We start from the raw sequence: 20,757 nt of genomic DNA, 5'->3' as shown, positions 1-20,757 counted from the left end.
TCTCCGGTGTCCACATCTGGGGGGCTGCCTCACAAGGGGTAACTCTCTTCGACCCTCACCCCCCCCCTTGGTCCTACTCTCACAGATCCATCTCGAGGCTGGCAGGAAAACCTCTTCCTTCGTTTTAACCCGGGGTGGGGCTCTCCTGGAGGGGGAATCTATCCCTGGAGCCCCCCCCCTTCGGCCTTCGGCGTCGCACCCCTTCTTCCACAGGCGTTGGGCTCAGCCGTCCCGGCAAAGAAGCCTTGGCGGGCGCCCCTCCCGGCTGCATCTCCAGGGCAGGCGGCATCCGAGCGTCCGAAAGCTGCCGACGGGGCGGCCGAGCCCCGGATAGATGCCTGCAGAGACGTCCGCGCTGCTCCCGCCGAAGTCCCGGCGCTTCCTCCCTTGGCAGAGCCGGCAAGGGGGCGGCGGAGGGCTGTTTCGTCCTTCCCCGGGTCCCCTGCGGGGTGCGGCTGGACAGGGCGGAGCAGGGGCTCTTGGCGGGGCCGCCGGCGTGGGGCTCCTGGGCCGACCTTGACCGCCTTGACCAGGCGAGCCGGGTCTCCACTGCAGAAGTTCCTGCCCGCCCAGCAAGAAGCCGCCCCGTTCAGGGTCCTCACGTGGCGCTGCTCCCCCCAGCTCCCTTCAAGGAGCAGGTCCTGGGTGGGTGGGAGGGTGGGTGGGGGGCTTCCCTGAAGGGACAAAGGCCGCCCGGTTGTTGAGAGGGGAGGCTCTCCACCCCGCTAGTCCCAACCCATGGATGCCGTCGGAAGGGGGGCAGCTCCTGCCTAAAGGATTTCTGGTGACCCAAACTTGGGGGTCTGGTGTGCACACCAGGAATTGGGGAACAAGGCAGCTGCCAGGGGTTTGGCTTGTTCCTTCCACCACCCTGGCCCCCAGCATGCCTCTTCCTGCAGAACCTGGTGGGGGGAGGGGGGGTTCCTGGACATGGAAGAGGAAGAGACAGGAGCCAACCCCCCTTGAATCAAAAGGAAAGCTGCCCCCACATGCCCCAGAAGGGCACCCCATATCTGAATCCAGCAGTTTCCCCTGCCCTCCATGTCTAAAGCTTCAGGTGGGTGTCCGGAAGGGTGCCAAAGGCCGGGGGAGGGGCCCCAGGTCCGGTCAGGGGGCCCCCTCTGCAGGGGAGCCGGCTGCAAACAGGCCTTGTACTTCCAACCCAGGTTATTTTTATTCACAGCACAGCAACACACACAACAGCTGCTTGCTATCTATGACATCAGAGTATGTACACAGCCCCAGCAAATGCAGAGACACAAAATAATAAATTAAAGTAAAAATGCATTCTTTTTTGTTGATTAAAAAATTATCCCACCAAAGTGCAACAAAGGCGAGGGGACGGAGTGTGGCGGAGGGCTCGGCGGACGAATGCATTTGTTCACGCAGCTGGCAGAGGGCCTCCCTTCCTCCCTGGCGGCCCTGCCCTCCACACCGGCTGGGCTGGGCATGTCCCACGGTTCCACAGGCTGCCCGGTGGCAGCTGGGCAGCAGGCAGGATCCCAGGAGAGAAGCGATTTCCTAGATTGTCCTTAGGTTCCCCCCAGAATCCCCGCGAAGGGGGCGCCCCTGGTGGAGGGGAGAGCAGCTGGGTCTCCGCTGGGTCCTCGCTTTCCCCCTACGGTCCTTTCCGGGCCCTGCTCACCAGTGGCCGCCTCCTCCCGTCTCTCGCTAGTCGTTGGACGTGACATCAATGTCCTCCGCATTGGACTGCTTTGTGGCGATCCGCCATCGGTTGATGTGGTGGGATCCCTTTTTCTTTTGATCTGATTCGGGACCTTCTTCTTCCAGTTTCTGCCTTTTGTATTTGGTCCTTCTGTTTTGAAACCAGACCTTCACCTGGCGGAAAGTGGAGAAGGAAGTGAAAAAAAGTTAAGGCTTTCTTGGAAACCAGAGTGGGGAATTTCCACACCTGGGGGGGGGGAAAGCATTTTCTGCGCAAAGGCTTGCAGGCTCACCACCTCTGGACTGAAGGGCCCTCAGGGATCCGGTGCTTAGTCATTTATGGAAGCCTATTAAACTTTCATCTCCCTGTCCAAGAGGATCAAAGTTGTACGTTGGAAAGAGGCACCTAAAAACCCAGCTAAAACCAGCCAAATGGACCAACAGTACCCAGAGCAAAAGTACTCCCAGCCCCACTGCTTCTGCAACAAGGGGGTGACGTCTCCCCACCTGGGGAGAGCGGGGGCAGGGTGCTACCAGGGCCAGGTTGGGAGAAGAGCAGCCCTGGAGCAGCCTTCAGAGCTACCACAAGCCTCGGGTTCAGAGGGAGAAATGCCTTAAGGGAGGGGCTGCCTGCCAGGAGGGGAAGGGGCTGCATGCCCAGTCCCTGGGGAGGAGACCCACCCCCTCCTCCATAAACCAAAAGCCAGAACTATCAATAAAAGATAATTTATGTTGCCATTTATATAAATCCAGAATATATGCATATGTGTGTTTGTGCATACACACACGCACATATATACATGAATATACATAACACAGCAAATTTTGTGAATCTGCACATTTCATAGCCTCTGACATCAGGATGGATTCATTCAGGTTTGGGACTCAGCAGAAGTCCAAGAAAAGGGGGCCTATCAGGACGCTGCTAAGAACAATTCACAATTCTGTTTATTTGCTGTGGGTCAAAATACAAACACAAACACACAAGGGCATCACAGAGGAAGTTGTGGAGACTGGCAAAGTTCAGGAGAGACCAAGGACTGTTCCTCAAGGATGGAGATGCCTGTGGAGAAGCCACACAAGACTTAGCCTGCCAGCCATACTCTGGTGGTGGAAATTACATTGACGTGGCATTAAAAGAAAAAGCCCCATGAATAACGGAGACATTTCAATAAGAAAACATACCTGTAGGTCACACAAAGAAAGACAATGGTAACAAAGACCCGGTGAATTTTATCTAAATGTTGTCCAGAATCAGGTACAATTTTGGCCAGTTTGAGAAAATGCCCGCCAGGAAAGGCATGAAGGATTCCTGAGAAACCAGTTGACTTGTGTGGTTTTGAAATTTTTTGGATCTGGGACTAAGATAACACCTCTGGCATAGATCAGACCCCCCCCTCCCCGATTTGACTGGTGTGCCTCAGCAGCTGCATCAGAAGAGCCCACCCAGGAGATTTTTACCACTTAAGGAACACGGGAGGAGGATACAACGCCTGAGAATCCAAATGTAAACACACATCGCAATTCTGCCGCATTCTGTTCTTCTTACTCGTCTGGTCTCTCCTAGGCATCCCTCCTGGAATGGCTGGGGAGACCCTCAAGGTCCTCTTTCCAGCCATGGGGCTTCCTGGCTGCTCTTTTGAAATCCCTCTGGGGAGTCTTGCCCCAAAGAGCCATTTTGGTCCCCAACTGGTAAAGTTCTTGCAAAGTTTGTTAGCCGTGGAGAAGTAATCAAGAGCCCCACACAGATGCTCCTGCTGGCTCCAATTGTTCTAGAAAGCTCTGCTGGCTGATACACACACACACACACACACACACACACACACAAAACACACACAGAGCCCTAGTTCTCTCTTCTGCCCAGCTACTAAAGGTATGAGAGTTGCTGCAGGAGAACTCACAGCCAGCCTGTCATGCTCAGGAACACACCTGATTTATCCTCCTGCAGATGTGCCCCGAAGCATGCAGAGGACCCCTGGGGTGGGGGTCTTTCCAAAATCCCCACCATTCTAATACGACTCTGTCCCTGTGGAAAATCTGTGAGATTGGCTTGGCGTGGCCGGTCAAGCATCCTTTCTGCAGGCCTGTGCCAGCCACACGTGGAAGTGTCTTTGGTGCCCTCAGGTGGCCAAACCCACCCAGAGCTGCCTTTTGCTGGTATGCCGGGCTTCAGTTCTCACATCAGCAAGTCCAGAACCGGGGCCTCCCCTTGCCGCAGGCATGAGACGCATGGAAGTGATGGAGGCCTTTAATACAGAGAAGGTGCGGAAGAAAGACGGGTGCCTCCCCATCCAGAATGGGGGCATAACTCAATGAAGCCTCATGAGAATCAAACCAGACTCTTCCTTTAGGAACTCTGACTGTGAGAACAGTGACTGCCCCTCTTGCAGGGGGCTTCAGACGAGACAGATTCTCAGAGGGGCTGCAGTCAGAGGCGGCTGACGGGCCCCAAGAAAACACTGGTGTGCACCATGAAGCATCGCACTATTTTTAAAAGACAAGGGATTCTGCAGGATGGTCTGCGTTTCAGACCCCAAGTTTATTTCCCAGGCATCCTCCCAGAGGGATGCAGGAAGCAAGGTGCTGGTGGTGCCCACACAGTCAACATATGTGAAAAGGAGGCAGAATTTTGGCCACACAATTGCGGCATCTCTAGATGCTTTGACACACACTCCCGTGGGTGATCTTGCTCATAGCCCAACAGCCATCACTCATCACCCAGCCTGACTCACTGATTATTCTCCTCCTTACCAGAGGCCTATTTTGGAATTTAGATAACAATAAGCACTGAAATATCACAAATAAATATCAGTTCCGGTGATGGGGGCGGAGGGAGACCCTTGGGAGGCCTCAGGATTAGCCTCAGGACAGGTCATCCTGGGGGGGGGGAGAGAGTCAGTTGTGACAATGGCACATAATATAGGTAGTCCTTGACTTATGACCAAAATCGAGGTCAACGTTTCTAAATGAGACAGTTGTTCAGTTAATTTTGCCCCATTTTTCTTGCCACAGTTGTTAAATGAATCACTGCAGTTGTTAAGTTGTTAAGTGAATCTAACATCCCCATTGAATCTGCTTGTCCGAAGGTCGCAAAAGGGAATCAGATGATGCTGGGACACTGCAACCGTCATAAATACGAGTCATTTGCCAGCCGTCCAAATTTTGATCACGTGATCATGGAGGGGGATGCTGCAACAGGCATAAGCATGAAAAAAGGTCATTTTCCAGTGCCACTGTAACTTAGAATGGTCGCTAAATGAACTGTTGTAAATTGAGGACTCTCTGTACATCATTTTATGCCATCTGTTATTTAATCCACAGTGGGATTACTTTACTCCTCTGAACTGTTTCGGGAGGAAGGACAAGATGCCAATAAAAATTTATTGCACAAACCACAGTGAGTCAACCAGTGCCTGGGCAGCAGTGATGGAAAAATCCTCCCTGGTGGAACTGGGAGGGGGGGAATGCTGGGAGTTGTAGTCTGTGATAGAGGGAGAAAGCAACTTCCCTCCCCAGCTCAGCGCAGTCTACCGAGAAGCCAGACACGTCCAAAGCACCAGAGGCAGAGTGCTAAAGGACAAATTGGGAAGAATTGCGCTTTTTGCAAAGAAAAGGGTAAAAATGAAGAAATATTCCCCTCTCTCCCCCCCCCCCCGCATTGGTTAGGAAACCTTGTTTTCTATCTGTTTTTACCGTAAATGACCTCTGTTTTCACATGGTTACGCTCTGTTCCTAAGTACCCATTAAATTACCTTTAAAAAAAAAACTCTACGGAATTGCCAGTTTCTGTTTTCACATTTTACTTTCCTTAAAGGTGCGCCGGGTGTTCCGGGCTGCTGCAGAGTTCCGGGTCTGTCTGGGAGGACCGAAGAGAAACCTGCGGGGAGGGGCGGGGGTCAGAGACGGCTCTGCGGCTCTCCTTTTCCTTCGGGAATGGAAGACGTTTACCCCCTGACGGGAGGCAGGGAAGGAGGAAAATTTCGGGTACAAAATTTCCTTAAGTTTAAAAGGTTTCCAAATCAGTCTGATCATGTTTTTCCCCCTCTGATTAATTAGAAAGTACCAACCCCAAATTAAAAAGGCCTCCGACACGGCTACTTGTATCTCGCTGTATTCCTTGATCCATCCACGGACTCTTCCCTGCCCCAGGAACTCAGCATTGCGCCATAACGCTGCTCACTCCTCTCCAGCGGCAACATTTCTCTCTGCCCCCCACCCCAAATTCTCTCTCTCTGTCTAAAGCAGGGGTCCCCAACCTTGGCAACTTTAAGACCTGTGGACTTCAACTCCCAGAATTCCCCAGCCAGCATGGCTGGCTGGGGAATTCTGGGAGTTGAAGTCCACAGATCTTAAAGTTGCCAAGGTTGGGGACCCCTGCTCTGAAGGACAGCGACATTCCCTGGATCGGGGCCCTGGTCCTGGGCACAGATTATCTTTGAACATGCAAATTCCTTCTTATCGCAGTAACTGTAATCCGTGTTGCAAATTCCTTTAATCAAAGAAAAAAAGTATATAAATTTTGTACCTATAGCAATAAATTAAGTAAGAAGGCCCACAAAATCTATTCTTATTTAAAAAAAAACAAATATTGCCTTTGTGGTGCGTTCCAGAATATTTTGCGTCTACCTGCACAGGAACACCCACAGACACACCGAGGTGGGGCTCTTGAGATTTAAAAAAAAAAAAAGCAATTCAGAGGCCGAGGATCGTATCGACCTCCCAAACCGCTTTTGGGCGACCCCCCACCCCAAGTCTGCTACCCGCAACCTCGTGGCTGAAATCGGAAGGGACATTTGTAATCTGGTTTCCAACCAATTTCGGAGAGGAAACAGGTGAGGAGTAAAACTGACCCTCAAGGCGACTAAATTGTCAGGAGGAACTGGAGAAAAATGGAGCCCCAGAAAGCTTGATTGGTCCCCCCCCAGCGCGTTGTGTATGTGCAACATACAACAGGCTGCAACCCTTGGACCCCAGAAGTAACGCTGGAGTCTAAACCCCCCCCCCCAGCCCGCAGAACAGCTGCCAATCTTTGCCTCCCCGGAAAATAAATGCTCAGCTGTGAATCAGGATGATAATTTAGGAATATCCCGCATTATTTAAAGCCTGCGAGAAATGCCCTAAACAAACAGCGCGTGTTGCACCTTCTGATTTCCTGGGGATTTTTCCTCGGCGTTGCTCCCCGCCCCCTCCAGACCAAGAGGGTCGCGTTCCTCCCCAGCCTCGGAAGGGGTCGCCCCCTCCAGAGGAAAAGCTCCAGAGCCTTTTAAGGGCGCCCGTTTGTTCTGAAATCCAACCCTTACACCCGTTTGCCAAAAACACACCTGCCCACTTCAGTCGCGCTTACCTTCCCGTCAGGGGAGGCGGATCACCTTACACACACACCCCGGTGGACCCACCGCCGGACCCCCAGCCAGGCGCACCTTTGGGGGGAAATTTTGCTCTTCTCGGCCGCTCCCAGGCCGCCTTTTACACAGCGAAGAAGCAATTTATCCCGCTCCGCACAAAGGACCCCCCCCCGTTCCGCCTGTCGCTACCTTAGCCGACGGCACTCAGCTGGACCCCAGAAATGTCCGCTCACCCTGAACCCCTCTGGCGGGCCGCTGAACCCCCCAAGTCTACTGAGGAGACCAAAGGCTGCTCGTGGGGACCCGGCCTCCTCCCAGCCCATTGGGGGCTGGTTTCTGAGGGAGGGTCTCTCTGGGTCTGGGCAAAATAGAGTTGGTGGAGGGGCCGCAGGGAGCCCCTGCCCGTCCCCCGAAGGCAAGGGGGTCAGGAAGAGCCCCGCATGAGGCGAGGTGGGTCTTCTTTTGGCAAAGGAGCTGGTGAAGTAGGGCCAAGCAGGATTAGCAATCCTAAAAGCCCAGCCACGCTCACCTGCGAGGAGCCGGCACAAGGTCCCGTTTATTTATTATGACATTTATCTGTTGCCTGCCTTGTATCCAGCGACTTCCACTGTGCGGGAAAGGGCCCCCAAGGGCCACTCCTCCTTCGGCCCCTGCACCCCCTCATCTCACAAGGCGTCCAAGCAACAGCTTCTTCTAAGGGGCTCCTAAACCACTGTAGGCAACTGGGAAGTTGACAAAAGCCACACAAACCCTGCCAGCCTCCCAGTGATGGCCCTTACAAGGACATCCCGGCATCTGGTGCCAGCAGTTGATTTTACTGTGTGCAAGTCACAGTCTTTGCATAAGGACGCCATCACACACACACCACGCCACATACATACATGCGTGGATATCCAGGAAACTAATCCTACAGCTGCCTTTCCCATGTACGCTGCCATTTGCACACACACACCCGTCATGCTACTCCATGCCGTATTGAGTGCAGAAAGCGAGTAGGGGAAAGTGAGGCACAGAAACGAAAGTTATGCCAAACAAAAGGAAAGCAAATACAGCTAAATTTAAACTAATACAAAATCCTCAAATACCTCTCAGGTAGTTTCCTATCCTGGCAAAACCCAAAGGTGCTTTTTCGGGAGGCAACTGGACTTTCTTGTTTTTTTTTATTTTTTAAGACGTTTAGTCTTCAAAGAAAAACAAAGTCCAGTTGCCTCCTGAAAAAGCACCTTTGGGACAACCCTGACCTGGATGGAGAAGCCCCGTGGAAATTTATCTTGGCAAAACCTCCTCCTTCCAGTGGATCGATCCCCCGTTTGGTCCTCTGGCTTGCCTCCCCTTGTCTGTTTCCTCTGGGGCGGCTAGGCGCCCCCGTCTTCCCCCCCCCCGCCTTTCCTCCTCCTCCTCCTCCTCCTCCTCCTCCTCCTCCTCCTCCTCCTTTGCCTGCCTCTGCCTTTCTATCTCTATTTTCCGAGTGATCTTCACTTGTTTTCTTTCTGTGACCGAACTCTCAGCAAATCTCTTTGGCCCAGATCGCTGGCTTTTCAGGCAAAATAATATTCAATTCCTTGGTCCAATTGCTTTCTTGTTTTCATCTCCCATATCTAAGGTTCCAGTATTTATGCTGTTTCTCCTGACCTACTTAACTCTCACTTCCAGGTTTTATTTATTTGTCGCGTTTAGCAAACGCGGTCTGAGGTGCCCTCGGATCCACCGCCGTTTTCACAACGCGTCTCCTCCCGCGGGCAGCCGCGATGGCCCCACCAGCACTTGGGCGCCCCGAACATTCTCCATCTACTCTCCCCATTTTGGGGAACGTCCCAGCGAGGCACCGGCGCTCCTCTCCAGCCTCCAGTTGCCGTTTTCGTGCAACCTGCAATTGCTCGCTCCGTTTTCCCTGCTACGGAAACAGCCGCTTCCCAGGTAGTGAATTGCAGGTCCCGATTCCTCGCGGCACTCACTGCAAATCCTTCAAAACGTTGACCCCCCCCCCCCGCGTGCAAAAACACAGGCACACCCACGCCTCCGACCGGGACCTTCTTAATTCCACCCCAAGTATTTCGTCTGCCTTTGTAATTACACTAAACACCTTCACTTCGGCATCCGGCCTTTTGCAAGCTTCCCATTTACCCACGGACACGCACACGCACACTCTCCTCCCATCCCCTCACACGCAGCAGCAACCTTCAGCTCCGAGGTAGTGCAAAACAGTTCGCGACGGAAGCCTGTTCAATTTAGCGCCGGGGTTTTGTCTCAACCCACGAGCTTCACCTAAATTGTGTTTCTCACACTCCTGCATTTCCCAGCGTCCCGCTGAACAGCAAATCCTGCTCCGCGCTGCCTTCCTGCTTTCCTCCATCCTCCCTCTTGTACGGAATTCTTCCAAACACTTTCCAGGACGTATTTCACCCCGACCCCTTGGCGTTTGCCTTCTGCCCTGCTCTCTCCCCCCCCCCCCGGGTGCGCAGGGAACCGATAATAGCATTTTTTTCCCCCAATTGTCAGCTATGGTTGCAGCCGGCCCTCTTTCCAGTCACACCATCTAAACCTGCAGCTTTATCGTTTTTCAATATTCTCTCCACATTTATGACTTTGCTGCTCTGGATTTTTTTTTCCCCCTTGGACCAGGGACCACTTTCTGGCATCTCAACAACAGTCCCGTCCATGTTTCTACAATTATTCCTTTCAAAGTTCCCTCCTTTGCTTCAGTTTCATCCCAAATCGTTTCGTTGCTTTTTATTTTGTTTCCGGAGCCTCCCTGCGTAGCCTCTACACCCAAGCCAATGTTTACCTCTTCACACACACACAAGAACACATACACAGACATTGACACACTTCTGTGGGTAGCATAACTGGGAATCTATGGGCTCCAACTGGAATGGTTTTCTCTGCAAACGGGGCACCCCTCCTGCCCTGTGGCTCCGCCAAGGACTCGGAAAGCATCCTCCCCCCCAGAGGGGATTGCAAGGACGGCATCTGCTTAAAATACTCTGCAAGGACGGCATCCGCTTAAAGCGCTCGTGAGGATGTTTCTGGTTCACACCTTGGGTTTCAGAGAAATGGGCTCAGATCAACAGAGTTTTTGTACAGCCGCTGGTGAGTCTGGCAGGAACCAGAAAAAGTTTGAAGAGGCAGGGTCAAGCCTGAGGCCGGAACGGTTAAATCAACCACCCTGCTCTCCACGCATGAATTCACAAGCGAAGTTGACCTTAACGAGTTGGATTATTTCAAAACTGTACGGGGAAGCGAGGCTTAATGACTGATAAATCGCTGAGCCATGCTGGTTCACGGGAGGTTGTAAGGATCCAAATGTTTAGATGAAAACTTTATAAGGACCCAGAGAGCAAGCCACGGGTAGAACAACAGCGGCAAAAGGAAAAGGAAAAAAGGGCTGCGTGGGATGGGGGGGGGCCGCTGCTGCGCGGGGGCAACCAGCCGCGTCTCCCTCGCAGCTTCAGTCTTTAGACAAACGGACCTTCCCGCCGCCCCCCTCCCCGTTTCTCTCCCCTCCGTGGCCCTGGCCGGTGCCGCCTCGCACTGAAGGGCCCCGTGTCCCCCCCCCGCCCCGCTCAGCTCCGCCCCGCGGCCCACCTGGGTCTCGGAGAGGCTGAGGCTGCCGGCCAGCTGCTTGCGCTCGGCGCCCACCACATAGTGGTTCTTCTCGAAGGCGCGCTCCAGCCGCAGCAGCTGCGAGGGCGAGAAGGCGGTGCGGATCCGCTTCGGCTTCCGGGCGAAGGGCCCGTGGAAGAGCAGGTTCTCCTGGGACACCTCGCCGCCTGCGGAGGGAAAGCAGCCGGTCAGCGCCAACCGCCCAGGATCAGCCCCAGCAAGGCGCCTCCGGACGCCTCTCCGGCCCTCGGGACCCAGAGACCCCCGGCCGACCCTCCTCCCGCCGCCACCCGTTGCCGGGCCAGGCAAACGCGGGACTGAGGCGGGAGGTGGGTCCCAGGCGGCCGCTGCTGCCCCTTTCCGGGGGGCCGAAGCAGGGGACCCCCTGGAGGAGGCGAGGCGCACCCAGGTGTGAGAGGTTGGCGTTTCAGTGCCGGGAAGTAAATGGCGGAGGGGGAAGCGGAGAGGCAGGATTCGGGCGGGATGCGTGTTCAGGGGGGAATCCTGGGGCGCCCTAAAGCTGGATCTAGATCAGAAACCAGGCGCCCCCCCTTGCTGCAATTCCCCGGGAGCCGAGGCAGCCGATAAAAGCGAGGTGAGAGGCAGACCGTGACACGGGCGCTTTTTCCTCGGCGCTTTCGGCTGCTCTTCCCCGAAAGCAATTCGAGAACCGTATGGAGGGACTGGAGGCCTACCTTGTCAGGACGTTGTGAAGGAAGTGGCAGTCAGGAGGAAGCCAACATTTCCACGCGGAAAGGGCTGTGGGAAGGGAACGAAGGAGCCCAGTTCTCCGTGTTTGTGTGTGTGTGTGTGTGTGTGTTTCTGTCTCTCTGTGTGCGTATTTGTGTGAAAGGAAGGGTCGACACCAAGCCTCAGGGGTCCTGAAGGAGGCTGAGCTGCGGCTGCCTTTGGCGGCCAGGAGGAGCCCCTCCCTCTCTTTGGGGCGCGGGAGGGGCGGGGGCCGGGGTGGAGAGGGAGCCGTTTAAAGGGTTCCCCTTTCCGTGGCCGAGCAATTCGACGCCCACAGGCCCACCTCGAGGAAGGCAAGCAAGGGGTCCCCAAGCGAGAATGGCCCGGTCTTGCGTGGGGCCAACCCCCACCCAAGAAAGGGTGTGGATGACTTTATGCCCCCCCTCGCGCAAGGGGTGGGGAGGGGGAGCTGGTTCCACAAGCCCGGCCTCCGCTTTGTCTCGGGTCTCGCTGGTTGCGCCTTCCGCTTAAAGACCCCCCAAGGCCGGGAAAAGGCCGGGCTGAGCGCTGAGGCGCGCCCTTCGGCCCAGGCGCCCTTTTCTGCTCTGAGAACCCGGTTCGGAAAGAAGGGCCTCCGGGGAAGGGCTCCCCATCCTTTGAACGCCGGCTCCGGCCTTGCTCCCAGCGCGCCCTCTCCCCCGGGGCACTGGTCGGAAGCGACGTCCGGACGGAGCTGGCAATTCTGGGCGAGCGGCGCTCCCTCCGCCTGCCTAACGCAGCGCCGCGTCCTGCCTTCCGCCGAGAGAGGCCGGCGCTCCGTCTAAAGGCCACTTGGCCCGCCCGGGCCTTGCAGGAGGCTCGTCTCCGGCCCTCCTGGCAGCGGGACCCTTGGACCTGCCCGGGGCGGCTCCTGGCGGGGGACTTCTCAGCGGGGTGGGCGAGGTCTGCCTCCTTCGGCCTGGACCCGCCAAGCAGGTCAAGGGGGAGTCGCTCTTGCGGCTCGAAACCGGGGCGCGCGGTGGAGGCCGAGCTCGGGAAGGCGGCCTCCAAGTCCGTTCCGAGCGCCTGGCTTGCTGGAGGGGAGGTCGAACCCTCCCGGAGGCGCTTCCTCCAGGATGGCCGGTGGGGAGGGTCGCGCACATCGGGCAAGGGGACCGGGCGGGCACAGGTAACGGAAAGGGGAAGAGGAGGAGCGGAGCCCAGCGGCCCCCGAGGGTAGCAGGAAGGCAGGGCCTCCCTTAGCCCACGCCCGGCATCCCTTCGGCCGGCCAGCGCTCCCCCGGCTGCCCTGTTGGGGCTCCTCGCGCCGCCTCTGCCCCTTCCCCGGGACACGGCGTGGAGGGCTCCCCTGCTCTGCCCTCCTGGCCGACGAACAGAGGCCTCGAAGGCGCGCTCCTTCCAGGCCGCGGCTCCTTCCAGAGCAGCTTAGAGGGGACCCTGGCTCCAGCGATGTGGGGGGGCTCTTGGGTGAAGCGAGGCTGCAGCGGAGGTCGGGCGCGAAGGCGCGCTGGTGCCAGGCTGTGCTCGCAGCCCCTTCCCCTAGTAGGCCGCGAAGAGGGAGCCGGACGCGCCCGGAGAGGCTTCCCGGAACCTGAGAGTCCCGAACTCGTTTCGCAGGTCCCCCTTTGCCCACGGGAGCGTCCCGCGGGCTTTGGGGTCGCGGGGGGGGGGGGGCGGAGGCCGCAGCGCTACATTTCTCTGCGACACTTTACTCTCTTCCGAAGCAGCCCAGCTGCGGGTGGAATGCAGGCCCGGCGCCGCCCGTGGTTCCCCGATGACAACGAGGCTTTCTGGGCGGAAAGTCCGCGCGACTCCGGGCCGGCCTTCCTCTGCTGGGCCGGGAGAGCCGCTCTTCTCCTGGGCTGCGCCTGCGGAGGGTCCCAACCAACCAAGAGGGTCTCCTCTCGGAAGGGAGGGAGGGAGGGGAAGGGGAAGGGAGGAGACCGTCCGCCAGATTTCCTGGCGGGGTTCAGGCCCCCCTTCTCTGAACGGATCGGCGCTGGTTCCCGCTGGGATGGACCGGCTCCCGTCCATCCCACTTCCTGGAACCTCAAGCCTTTCTCCGCGACCCTCAAGGACCCCACTGCATTCGCCGGGCGTCCCTTTCCCCGCCTGGCGGGGGTCGGAATCCGGCGGATCGAAAGAATCGGCTGTAATTCCTCAGCGCCCATTTGAACTTGGAGTCTTCCTCACACTTAACATGCCTCTCCCGAGGCAGCGCAGCCCCGAGCCGAGGCCGGGAAGAGCCAGGCCATTCTCCGCCGCCAGGAGCATCTGAACGGGCCTCCGCGGCGGGTCCAGGTCGCTCCCTTGCGGGGCGCCGCTCTCTCTCACTCCCGAGGGCCGTCCTTCCCCGCCGGAGCAGGGATCGCGCGGCTCCACCAAGGAGGCGGCTGCGAGGCCCTTCCCTGCCTCTGGGCGCCCACTTCGCCCCTGCGCGGCCGCGGCCTCGCTGAGCCCCTTGCACCGCTCCCTCCTAAACGCTCCCAGAGGAAGCGACGCCTGAGCAGCGGGCCTTCCCAGGGCGGAGGAGGACAAAGCGAGCCGTTGGCGGGAGGACAGCACCGGCCCGGGGTGCCACCTGAACCCAGGGCTGCTCCTGCCGCCGCAGAGCTCCTGGGGTGGGCCGGATTTCGGAAGAGGGTTCAATGAGCGCCGCCGCTGCCCGACAGGGGCGCCTTAGCGGGGGTCTGAATCGCAACGCCCCTCCCGCGGGCACCGAGGGCCGCGCCGGTCGCCCACAGGCCCGTGAAGGAGAGAGGTGGCTGCGCCAAGGCAGCTTAAAGGCCGCGGCTGCCTTGATAGGGCGAGAAACTCGGGCCAGCCTTTGCCAAAGTCCCGCCCGGGTGGGAAGAGGCGCTGCCTCTGCCCAGCGGGAACTTCTCCCGGCCCCCGGATCGCGATTCGGTTTCCCTACAGGACCGACGGGGCTCGGCTGCCACCTGGCACAGACTGCAGGCCGGGCCTCGGCCGGGCGATTACAGCCACACCGTGCGCCGCTCCGAAGCGAAGCGCAAAGGCCGACGCCGAAGGGCCCCGACCGCCTGCCCGTGGCTCCCCGGAGGCAGCTGCTTACCTTGGAAGCGGTGCCCGAAGAAGCGGTTCCGCAGCACCCAGGGGTAGAAGTTGAGCGGGTCGCGCGGCTGCGGGCCGAAGAAGGGGTGAGGCGAGGGGGGCAGGTGCGAGGAGCCCAGTTGCGGCGGATGGACGGCGAGGGCGGGCGGGTGGCTCACGGCCTCCGGGAAGAGCAGTTCCGGGCCGCCGTAGAGCGAACGCCCGGCGGCGGCGGCCGAACCCTGGAAGCTGTGGGCGAAGGCCTCGACGGCGGCGCTGGCCGGGTATCCGAGGGCAGCGGCGGCGGCGGCGGCGGCGGCGGCGGGACGGAGAGGCTCCTCTGCCAGCGGGTGGCTGTTGTCCTTGCCCACCAGGGACTCGATCGTGAAGCAGCGCTTGGACGCCGCCGCGGGCTGGAACATGACTCAGGGCCGGGCGAGGGCGGCGCTCAGGCGGACCCGGGCGCGGGGACACGAGGGATCCACGTCAGGCTCGGCGCGCAACCGGCCCGAACCGGCAGCAGATCCGGGCTCACTGGACCGGGGAGGGCGCGGCGGCGGCGGCGGCAGCGGCGGCAGCGCCAGGCGGCTCTGGGGAGGTGGCAGCCGCACTCCCACCCGTGGTTCACCCGCGCGCCCGCCTCCCACCCCATCCACCCGGTGCGCAGTGGGCGCGCTCCTTGGCTAGCCGTCCAGATAAGCCGGCTACCTGCGGCCCGCCCCTCTGATTGGCCAGGTTCACCTGCCCCAGGGTTGGGGAGGGCACGTGGGAAAGGCGGAGGGAGGGAGGCGGAGGGGAGGAGGCAGCGGGGTCGCCGCCAAAAGGCGGACTGGAGCGCCCGGGAGGCTGCGCTGAGCTCCGGATCCGCCCCCGCCGCCCCGCCCTCGCGCTGGCCAGAAGGCAGGCAGGCGGAGAGAGCGATCGCGCTCGCCAGAGGGAGGGATCGGCTGCCCGCCCGGGCTCTTCGCGGCGCCCGCATCCCGAGTCCCCCTGCCCAGGCCGGGCTGGCAGAAGGCAGAGCCGGCCGCCGCCCTGTCGAGGAGAAGGGCCATTCCCGAGGCCGAAGACCGTTGGGCGGCTCCCGGGGGCCTTGAGGCCTCCAGGGGCGGCTTCTCCAAGCCCCGACGGAGCCCTCCGTCGCGTCGGCTTTCGCGCGCTTTCACGAGGGGGAGGGGCAGCGGTGTGGGTCGCGAACACAGCCGGAGGCACGGAAGCCGCCCTCCGAGTTCCGCCGAGGCCCTTCGGGGGAGAACTGCAGGCTGAGGAGCCGAACTTCGCTGGGTGCAACGGCCGCTTCTGTCCGTCTCCGAAGACTGAGAGCCTCCAAGCCCAGCGCGGGGCGGGCGCGGCTTCTTTCCACCGACGAAGGCCCGTTCGCGCCCCTCTCGTGGAGCCCGCGGCAGCGGCCTCGCTACCTGCGGACCGGGAGAGAAGCGAGACGGTCGGGGGCTCCTCTTGACCTGGCCGCCTGAGGACCGGCTCGGCTTCGGGGATTCCACCCCCACCGTTGCTGCCGGTCAGGCTGAGAAGGGCGGCTGGAGCGCCCGTGTTGGTTCCGGAGGAAAGGAGGGGACCCACCCAGCGCCGCTGCTCTGTGGTCCGAGCACTGGAAGGAGTTTGGGGCGCGGGATGGCTGGCTGGGCCGGCCCGTCACCTGGTAAGTAGCCCCGGCCATCACTACCGGGAGAGAGTCCCGTCGTGGCCTTTGTCAGGTCCTTCCCAGCACCGGTGGAGCCTGGAAGGGCCCCGATTCTTGTCTGCCAGAGGCCCGGTCGGGCTTCGCTCCGCCTTGGTCGCCCCGGGGGTGGTGGGAGGAAGCAGCGCGTTGTGACCGCGGCGAAAGGGGCCGGTTCCGCAAGACGCGGAGTCCCCGAGTCCCCCGGAGGGCCGAGTTCTCACAAGCTGCTCCCGCCACCGGCCTTAAGGCCGAGCCTCCCTGCGCCTACCTCGGCCGCTCTGGCGGCGCCGGTTATGTGGACGGAGCGGAGCCCCAGAAAAGCCGCGCTTCCCCCATCCCGACACCCGGAGGGCAGCTCCGCACTCTCCACGGCCGGAGGTTCTCTTCCTGCGAGGCCTTCGCGTCCCTTTCCCGAGGGTCCCTTTCGTGGAGAGGCCGCTTTTTCCGCCGAGATCGGCCGTCTGCCTTTCTCGGGCAGCGAAGCCACGAGCGCCCTTTCCAAGCGGCCTCTCCAGCCGGCGCGCGTTCCCTGCTGCGGCCCGGGTAGCGCAGGAGAAGCCCAACCGGAGCCTCCGATCCGGAATCCAGCCGGGGCGTCTCGTTTCTTCCGCCGGAGGCCGCCTCGGCTGCCTGCTCAGGGCGCCAGAGCCGGGACCGGGCGGGGGTCTCCAGCGGCAGAAAGATTTGGGGCGACCGAGGGCGGTCTGGACGGAAGCGGCTTCCGGCGTTCCCGGCTAACTGCGGGTTGTGACCTCTCTCGCCTTCTTCCAGCGGCCGACGGGCGGCGGGTTTGGGGTGCCCGGCTCAGCGGGAAAGGGACTGCCGGCTGCTCCGAGGCGTCCCGGTGACACCGGCTGCCTCGAACGGAAGATTTCATTCCGAGCCGCGGCCTGATAGATTTTCCTGGAAGGAAAATAAGGCAGAGTCGGACGGGTGGAGGACGGGTTGCGGCTCCCACCCTGGAGGTTTTCAGCGGTGGCCGGGCTGCCCTTTGTCCGGGAGGGTCCGGGGGTCTCTGCGCTGGGCGGGGGCCGGAGAGCTGAAAGGTCTCCTCTTACCCTACGAATCTCAGGTTCTCTCACAGAAACATGGCGCAGGCCTGCGTGTAGGGGAGACGTAACGTATTATAGGAGCTGCCTTTTCAGGATACCGATATTTTTCAGAGGAACCGTTTCCGCGCAGTCGCCGACCCCGAACTCGTTTCCACGAACGCCGCGTCCCCCTCTCTGCTCCCTCGGCTCAACACGCGACCCTTCCTCGTCAACGTTGGCTTAATTTCCGTTTGCATCCCGGGGTGAGGATCGAGCCGTCCGCTGCGCAGGAGGAGGGGGCCCTGCATCCCGGACGGTTGAGGCGCTCCACAGAAAGGCCGTTCCGGACACGTCTGCGGCGACCGAGCTGCCCTTCGCCCTTGGACGGTGCGGCCTTTTCCGAAGAGCTCCGGTCCGGCCTCCCAAGGGGCTCCCGCCGTTTCCAGCAGGGGAGCAAAAGAGGCGCCTCCTCACTCGTGAACGGCTCTCGTCGCAAAGGGAAACGCGAAGCGCCGAGGCCCAGCCGGATTAAGGCCCGCCGTCGCCCAGATGGAACCACAGCCCGGCGGGCCCGGCGGCCGCTCCCTCGCTTCCCTCCCGGGCGGTCCTCACCGCAACCTTCACGCTCCCTTCCGCGCGTGGGAAGAGGCCCGGACGCCTGGCTGAGCAGATGGAGCTGACGGGGCTTTGCCCGCCGGCCCCTCCAGACAGCCCCGGGCCCCAAGCAGGGTCCTTCGCGCTCCCCCTTCGGGCTCCCGGTCCTTCCGCTGCCCCCCTCCCCGTCGAGGCGGGCAGAGCAGGGCGACCGGCCGAAGCAAGGCGGCGGCTGGATGCCGCCGGTCCTCGGACTTTGGCGAGGCCCGGCTCAGGTGGCCAGGCGGGCGCTGGTCTCCTTCGTCAGCGCAAAGGTGGAGGGCGCTGGGCAAGCAGGGCCCTCCTGTCCCCGGGGGGCCCAAAGCGTTGGGGGCTCGAATCTGAAGGGCGGGCCGGGCCTGGTTGTTTTCGGCTATGGGGAGCTTCTCGCGCCCTTTGACGGAGAAAGAGGCCCTTGACCGACCCGGCTTGTGGGTGGGGCTGAGAATATCTGGTCACCTTTACTTCAGGGCATTCAGAAGACCAGCTGGGTCCCCCGGTGGGGGGGGGAGCTGGGCATTCACCCCAAGAGGCCTCCTAGCAACTGCCAGCATCAGAAGACCAGAGAGTGATCAGTCCAGTCAGTGGATTCCCCTGGGCCTTTCCGGATCTTTTGGATCCCCAACTCCACCTGACTTGGGAGCCAAATTCTGCCCGGGCCTGGCGGGGCAGTGGCGGTTGTGGCCCTGACGGGAGCAAGGCAGCACGGAGGCTGAAAGCTGAAGCCTCCCCTTGAATGCAATCCGGCCCAGGACGCCCTTTCTGGCTGAGAAGAGAAGACACGGCTGGCCCTCTAACGGCCCCTCGACCTCCCCCCCACACCGCTGCCAACAGGGCTCAACGCCCCCTCAAAGTCAGTGGGGCTGAGCAGGAATCCCCACTGGCCATGGGCACCTCCTCCTCCTCCTCCCAGGGACGGACCGCTTTGCCCCAGAGTAGCCTGGCAGACAAAGCGGCAGAGGTGAGTCGCCCTCTCCTGTCGTCCCCCCCCCGCCCACCCCCGTTGGTGCAGCCTGTTGCTGTCTGGAGCACCTGCCTCGCCCCTTCCTCAATGTGCAGCCTAAAAGCTGCCCAGGTTTTGAAGTTCTTTTTGCATAACTGGGGAGGGGGTCGGATTTACTGGTGGGGATGAGTGGTGGGTGGGAAAAGACACCTCCCCCCACTCTAAATTAAGTATATTCTAAATTGTGTTTTTTTTTCAGAACAGGTGAATTCCCACAGGAATTCAGGCTTCCTATGCAGCTGGAAAAAAAATATAATCCTAGGGCTCCTTGGTTACTTGGACCAGGAATTTCTTTTGATTGTGGTGGTTCTCTCTCTCTCTCTCTCTCTCTCTCTCCTCCCCCTCCCTCCTTCCCTCTTTCTCTCTCTCTCTCTCTCTCTCTCTCCCTCCCTCCCTCCCTCTTTCTCTCTCTCTCTCTCCCTCTCCCTCTTTCTCTGTCTGTCTGTCTGTCTGTCTCTCTCCCTCCCTCCCTTTCATGAGGAAATGACCCCCTTTGCGATTTAAGCCTTGTGCGCGGATCCAAAATGGTTAACAGGAGACTTTGCCCTTAGCCAGAAGGGTTGAGAGATCAGCATGGAAGGGAGGAAGTGAGCAAGTTTACACTGGCTTCCTTTCCTTCAGGGCCCTCTTTCTCTTTCTCTCTCTCCATCTTCTCTCTTCTCTTCTCTTCTCCCCCTCCCCACAAAAACAAATACACACAAATACACCAATGTGAACAACGCAAAGAATTCGTAAACCGGACTCCCCCCCCCAACACACACACCAGAGAATGGTGTCTTTGATTAGACCAGAGATGATTCCAGGGGCCCACAGGTTCAGGATCTGCCCCACTTGCCAATTCCTGAAGATAACTAACAAAAGCTTTGAAATTTGGCAGCAATTCAAGAGGCTGAAGCAAGAGAGAGGCCCTGGGCTGTGGAAGGCTCACCATCCACTTGGCTGCTGAGGAGATGGCACCAATCCAGAACACCAGCAGATCAGTACATAAATCCACCTAATCTAAAATTCAAGGTACCTCTTCAATATTACTTAAAAGTGCCCTAACACTTTTGAAAGCTTCTTTAAAAAAAAAAAAAAGCTTGAGATTTTAACTCTGGGAATCAGCCTGGAATTCCTGAAGGTATAAACTTTCCTTTAAATGCCTGCTAAGAAGTCATCAAAAACTATATGACTATAATTTGCAGACAATGCCAAGCCTCTTAAATGCCTTGTATGAATCAAATTAATTTTTGTTGACGGCTGACAGATTTGTTCCACCAAAACATTGGAAAATTATAAAGTCCAGCGTCTTTCTTTGAATTAGTGGCATTTGAAAGTATGGAAACAGCACTGGATGAATAATACAGCAGCAAAGAGGGCTACTTAAAAGTGCTTTATTCATATTTGGTCTCCATTTCTAGTAATATCGGTGAAGTAATTTCTGATCCATCTATTCTTAATGGAAATAATTGAATGTACCTGTTTAAAATTCTCGATTTCACCTTTAAGTTTAAAAATGTATTAAGCGCATATACTGGTAAAATGTACATTTTTAAAAAAAAACTTTGTATAGTTTATCTTTTTAATTTTTTTGCTTTTATAAACGTTTTCCTAAGTTAAACATTATTTTATCATTATATGCTCCATCCATCCATCCATCCACCCATCCAATTCTTTGTCTGGATTCACACAACATGGTAAAGCTTAAACCAGATTAACAAAACAGAACTCCATGTCTACCTAGATTCTCTCTCCAACCCACATCTGGCTTCCAGCTGCCCACAGAGCCTGTCTGGCCTCGTCCAGACTGGCCTTGCCCTCGGCTGCTCCCAAAGGCCTTGGAGAGTCCGTCTGAAGGCTTCCCTTGGCTTAAGGAACACGCAGCTCAACGGAACCTTCCATCCCCTCTCCCTCATGTGTGTATGTGTGTGGGGGTGTGGGGGAAGATACACAATTTCTATCCCCTCTTTTCTAATCAAGTGGGTACTCAGGGAAACCCCCCCAAAAAAACCTAATTAAACATGAAGACTATTTAAAGAGTGAAGCATTTAGGGGCTGGCAAAGGAAATGTATCTT

At 58.6% G+C, this 20,757-nt stretch overlaps 1 protein-coding gene across 1 annotated transcript; it reads right to left on the bottom strand.

Moving 5' to 3' along the window:
* Positions 1-1,671: 1,671 nt before the first annotated feature.
* Positions 1,672-14,779, bottom strand: EMX1 (empty spiracles homeobox 1). The gene is made up of 3 exons (XM_015825200.1): positions 14,380-14,779; positions 10,596-10,780; positions 1,672-1,839 (listed from the first exon to the last, which is right to left on the bottom strand). Exons 1-3 carry the CDS (start codon positions 14,777-14,779, stop codon positions 1,672-1,674), a joined length of 753 nt encoding a protein of 250 aa, XP_015680686.1.
* Between the last annotated feature and the right edge of the window lie 5,978 nt (positions 14,780-20,757).

Source organism: Protobothrops mucrosquamatus, unplaced genomic scaffold (genome assembly GCF_001527695.2).
Source record: "Protobothrops mucrosquamatus isolate PMUCROS unplaced genomic scaffold, P.Mucros_1.0 scaffold2540, whole genome shotgun sequence".
Taxonomy (NCBI): Eukaryota; Metazoa; Chordata; class Lepidosauria; order Squamata; family Viperidae; genus Protobothrops; species Protobothrops mucrosquamatus.
This window is presented reverse-complemented; position numbering and strand designations above follow the sequence as displayed.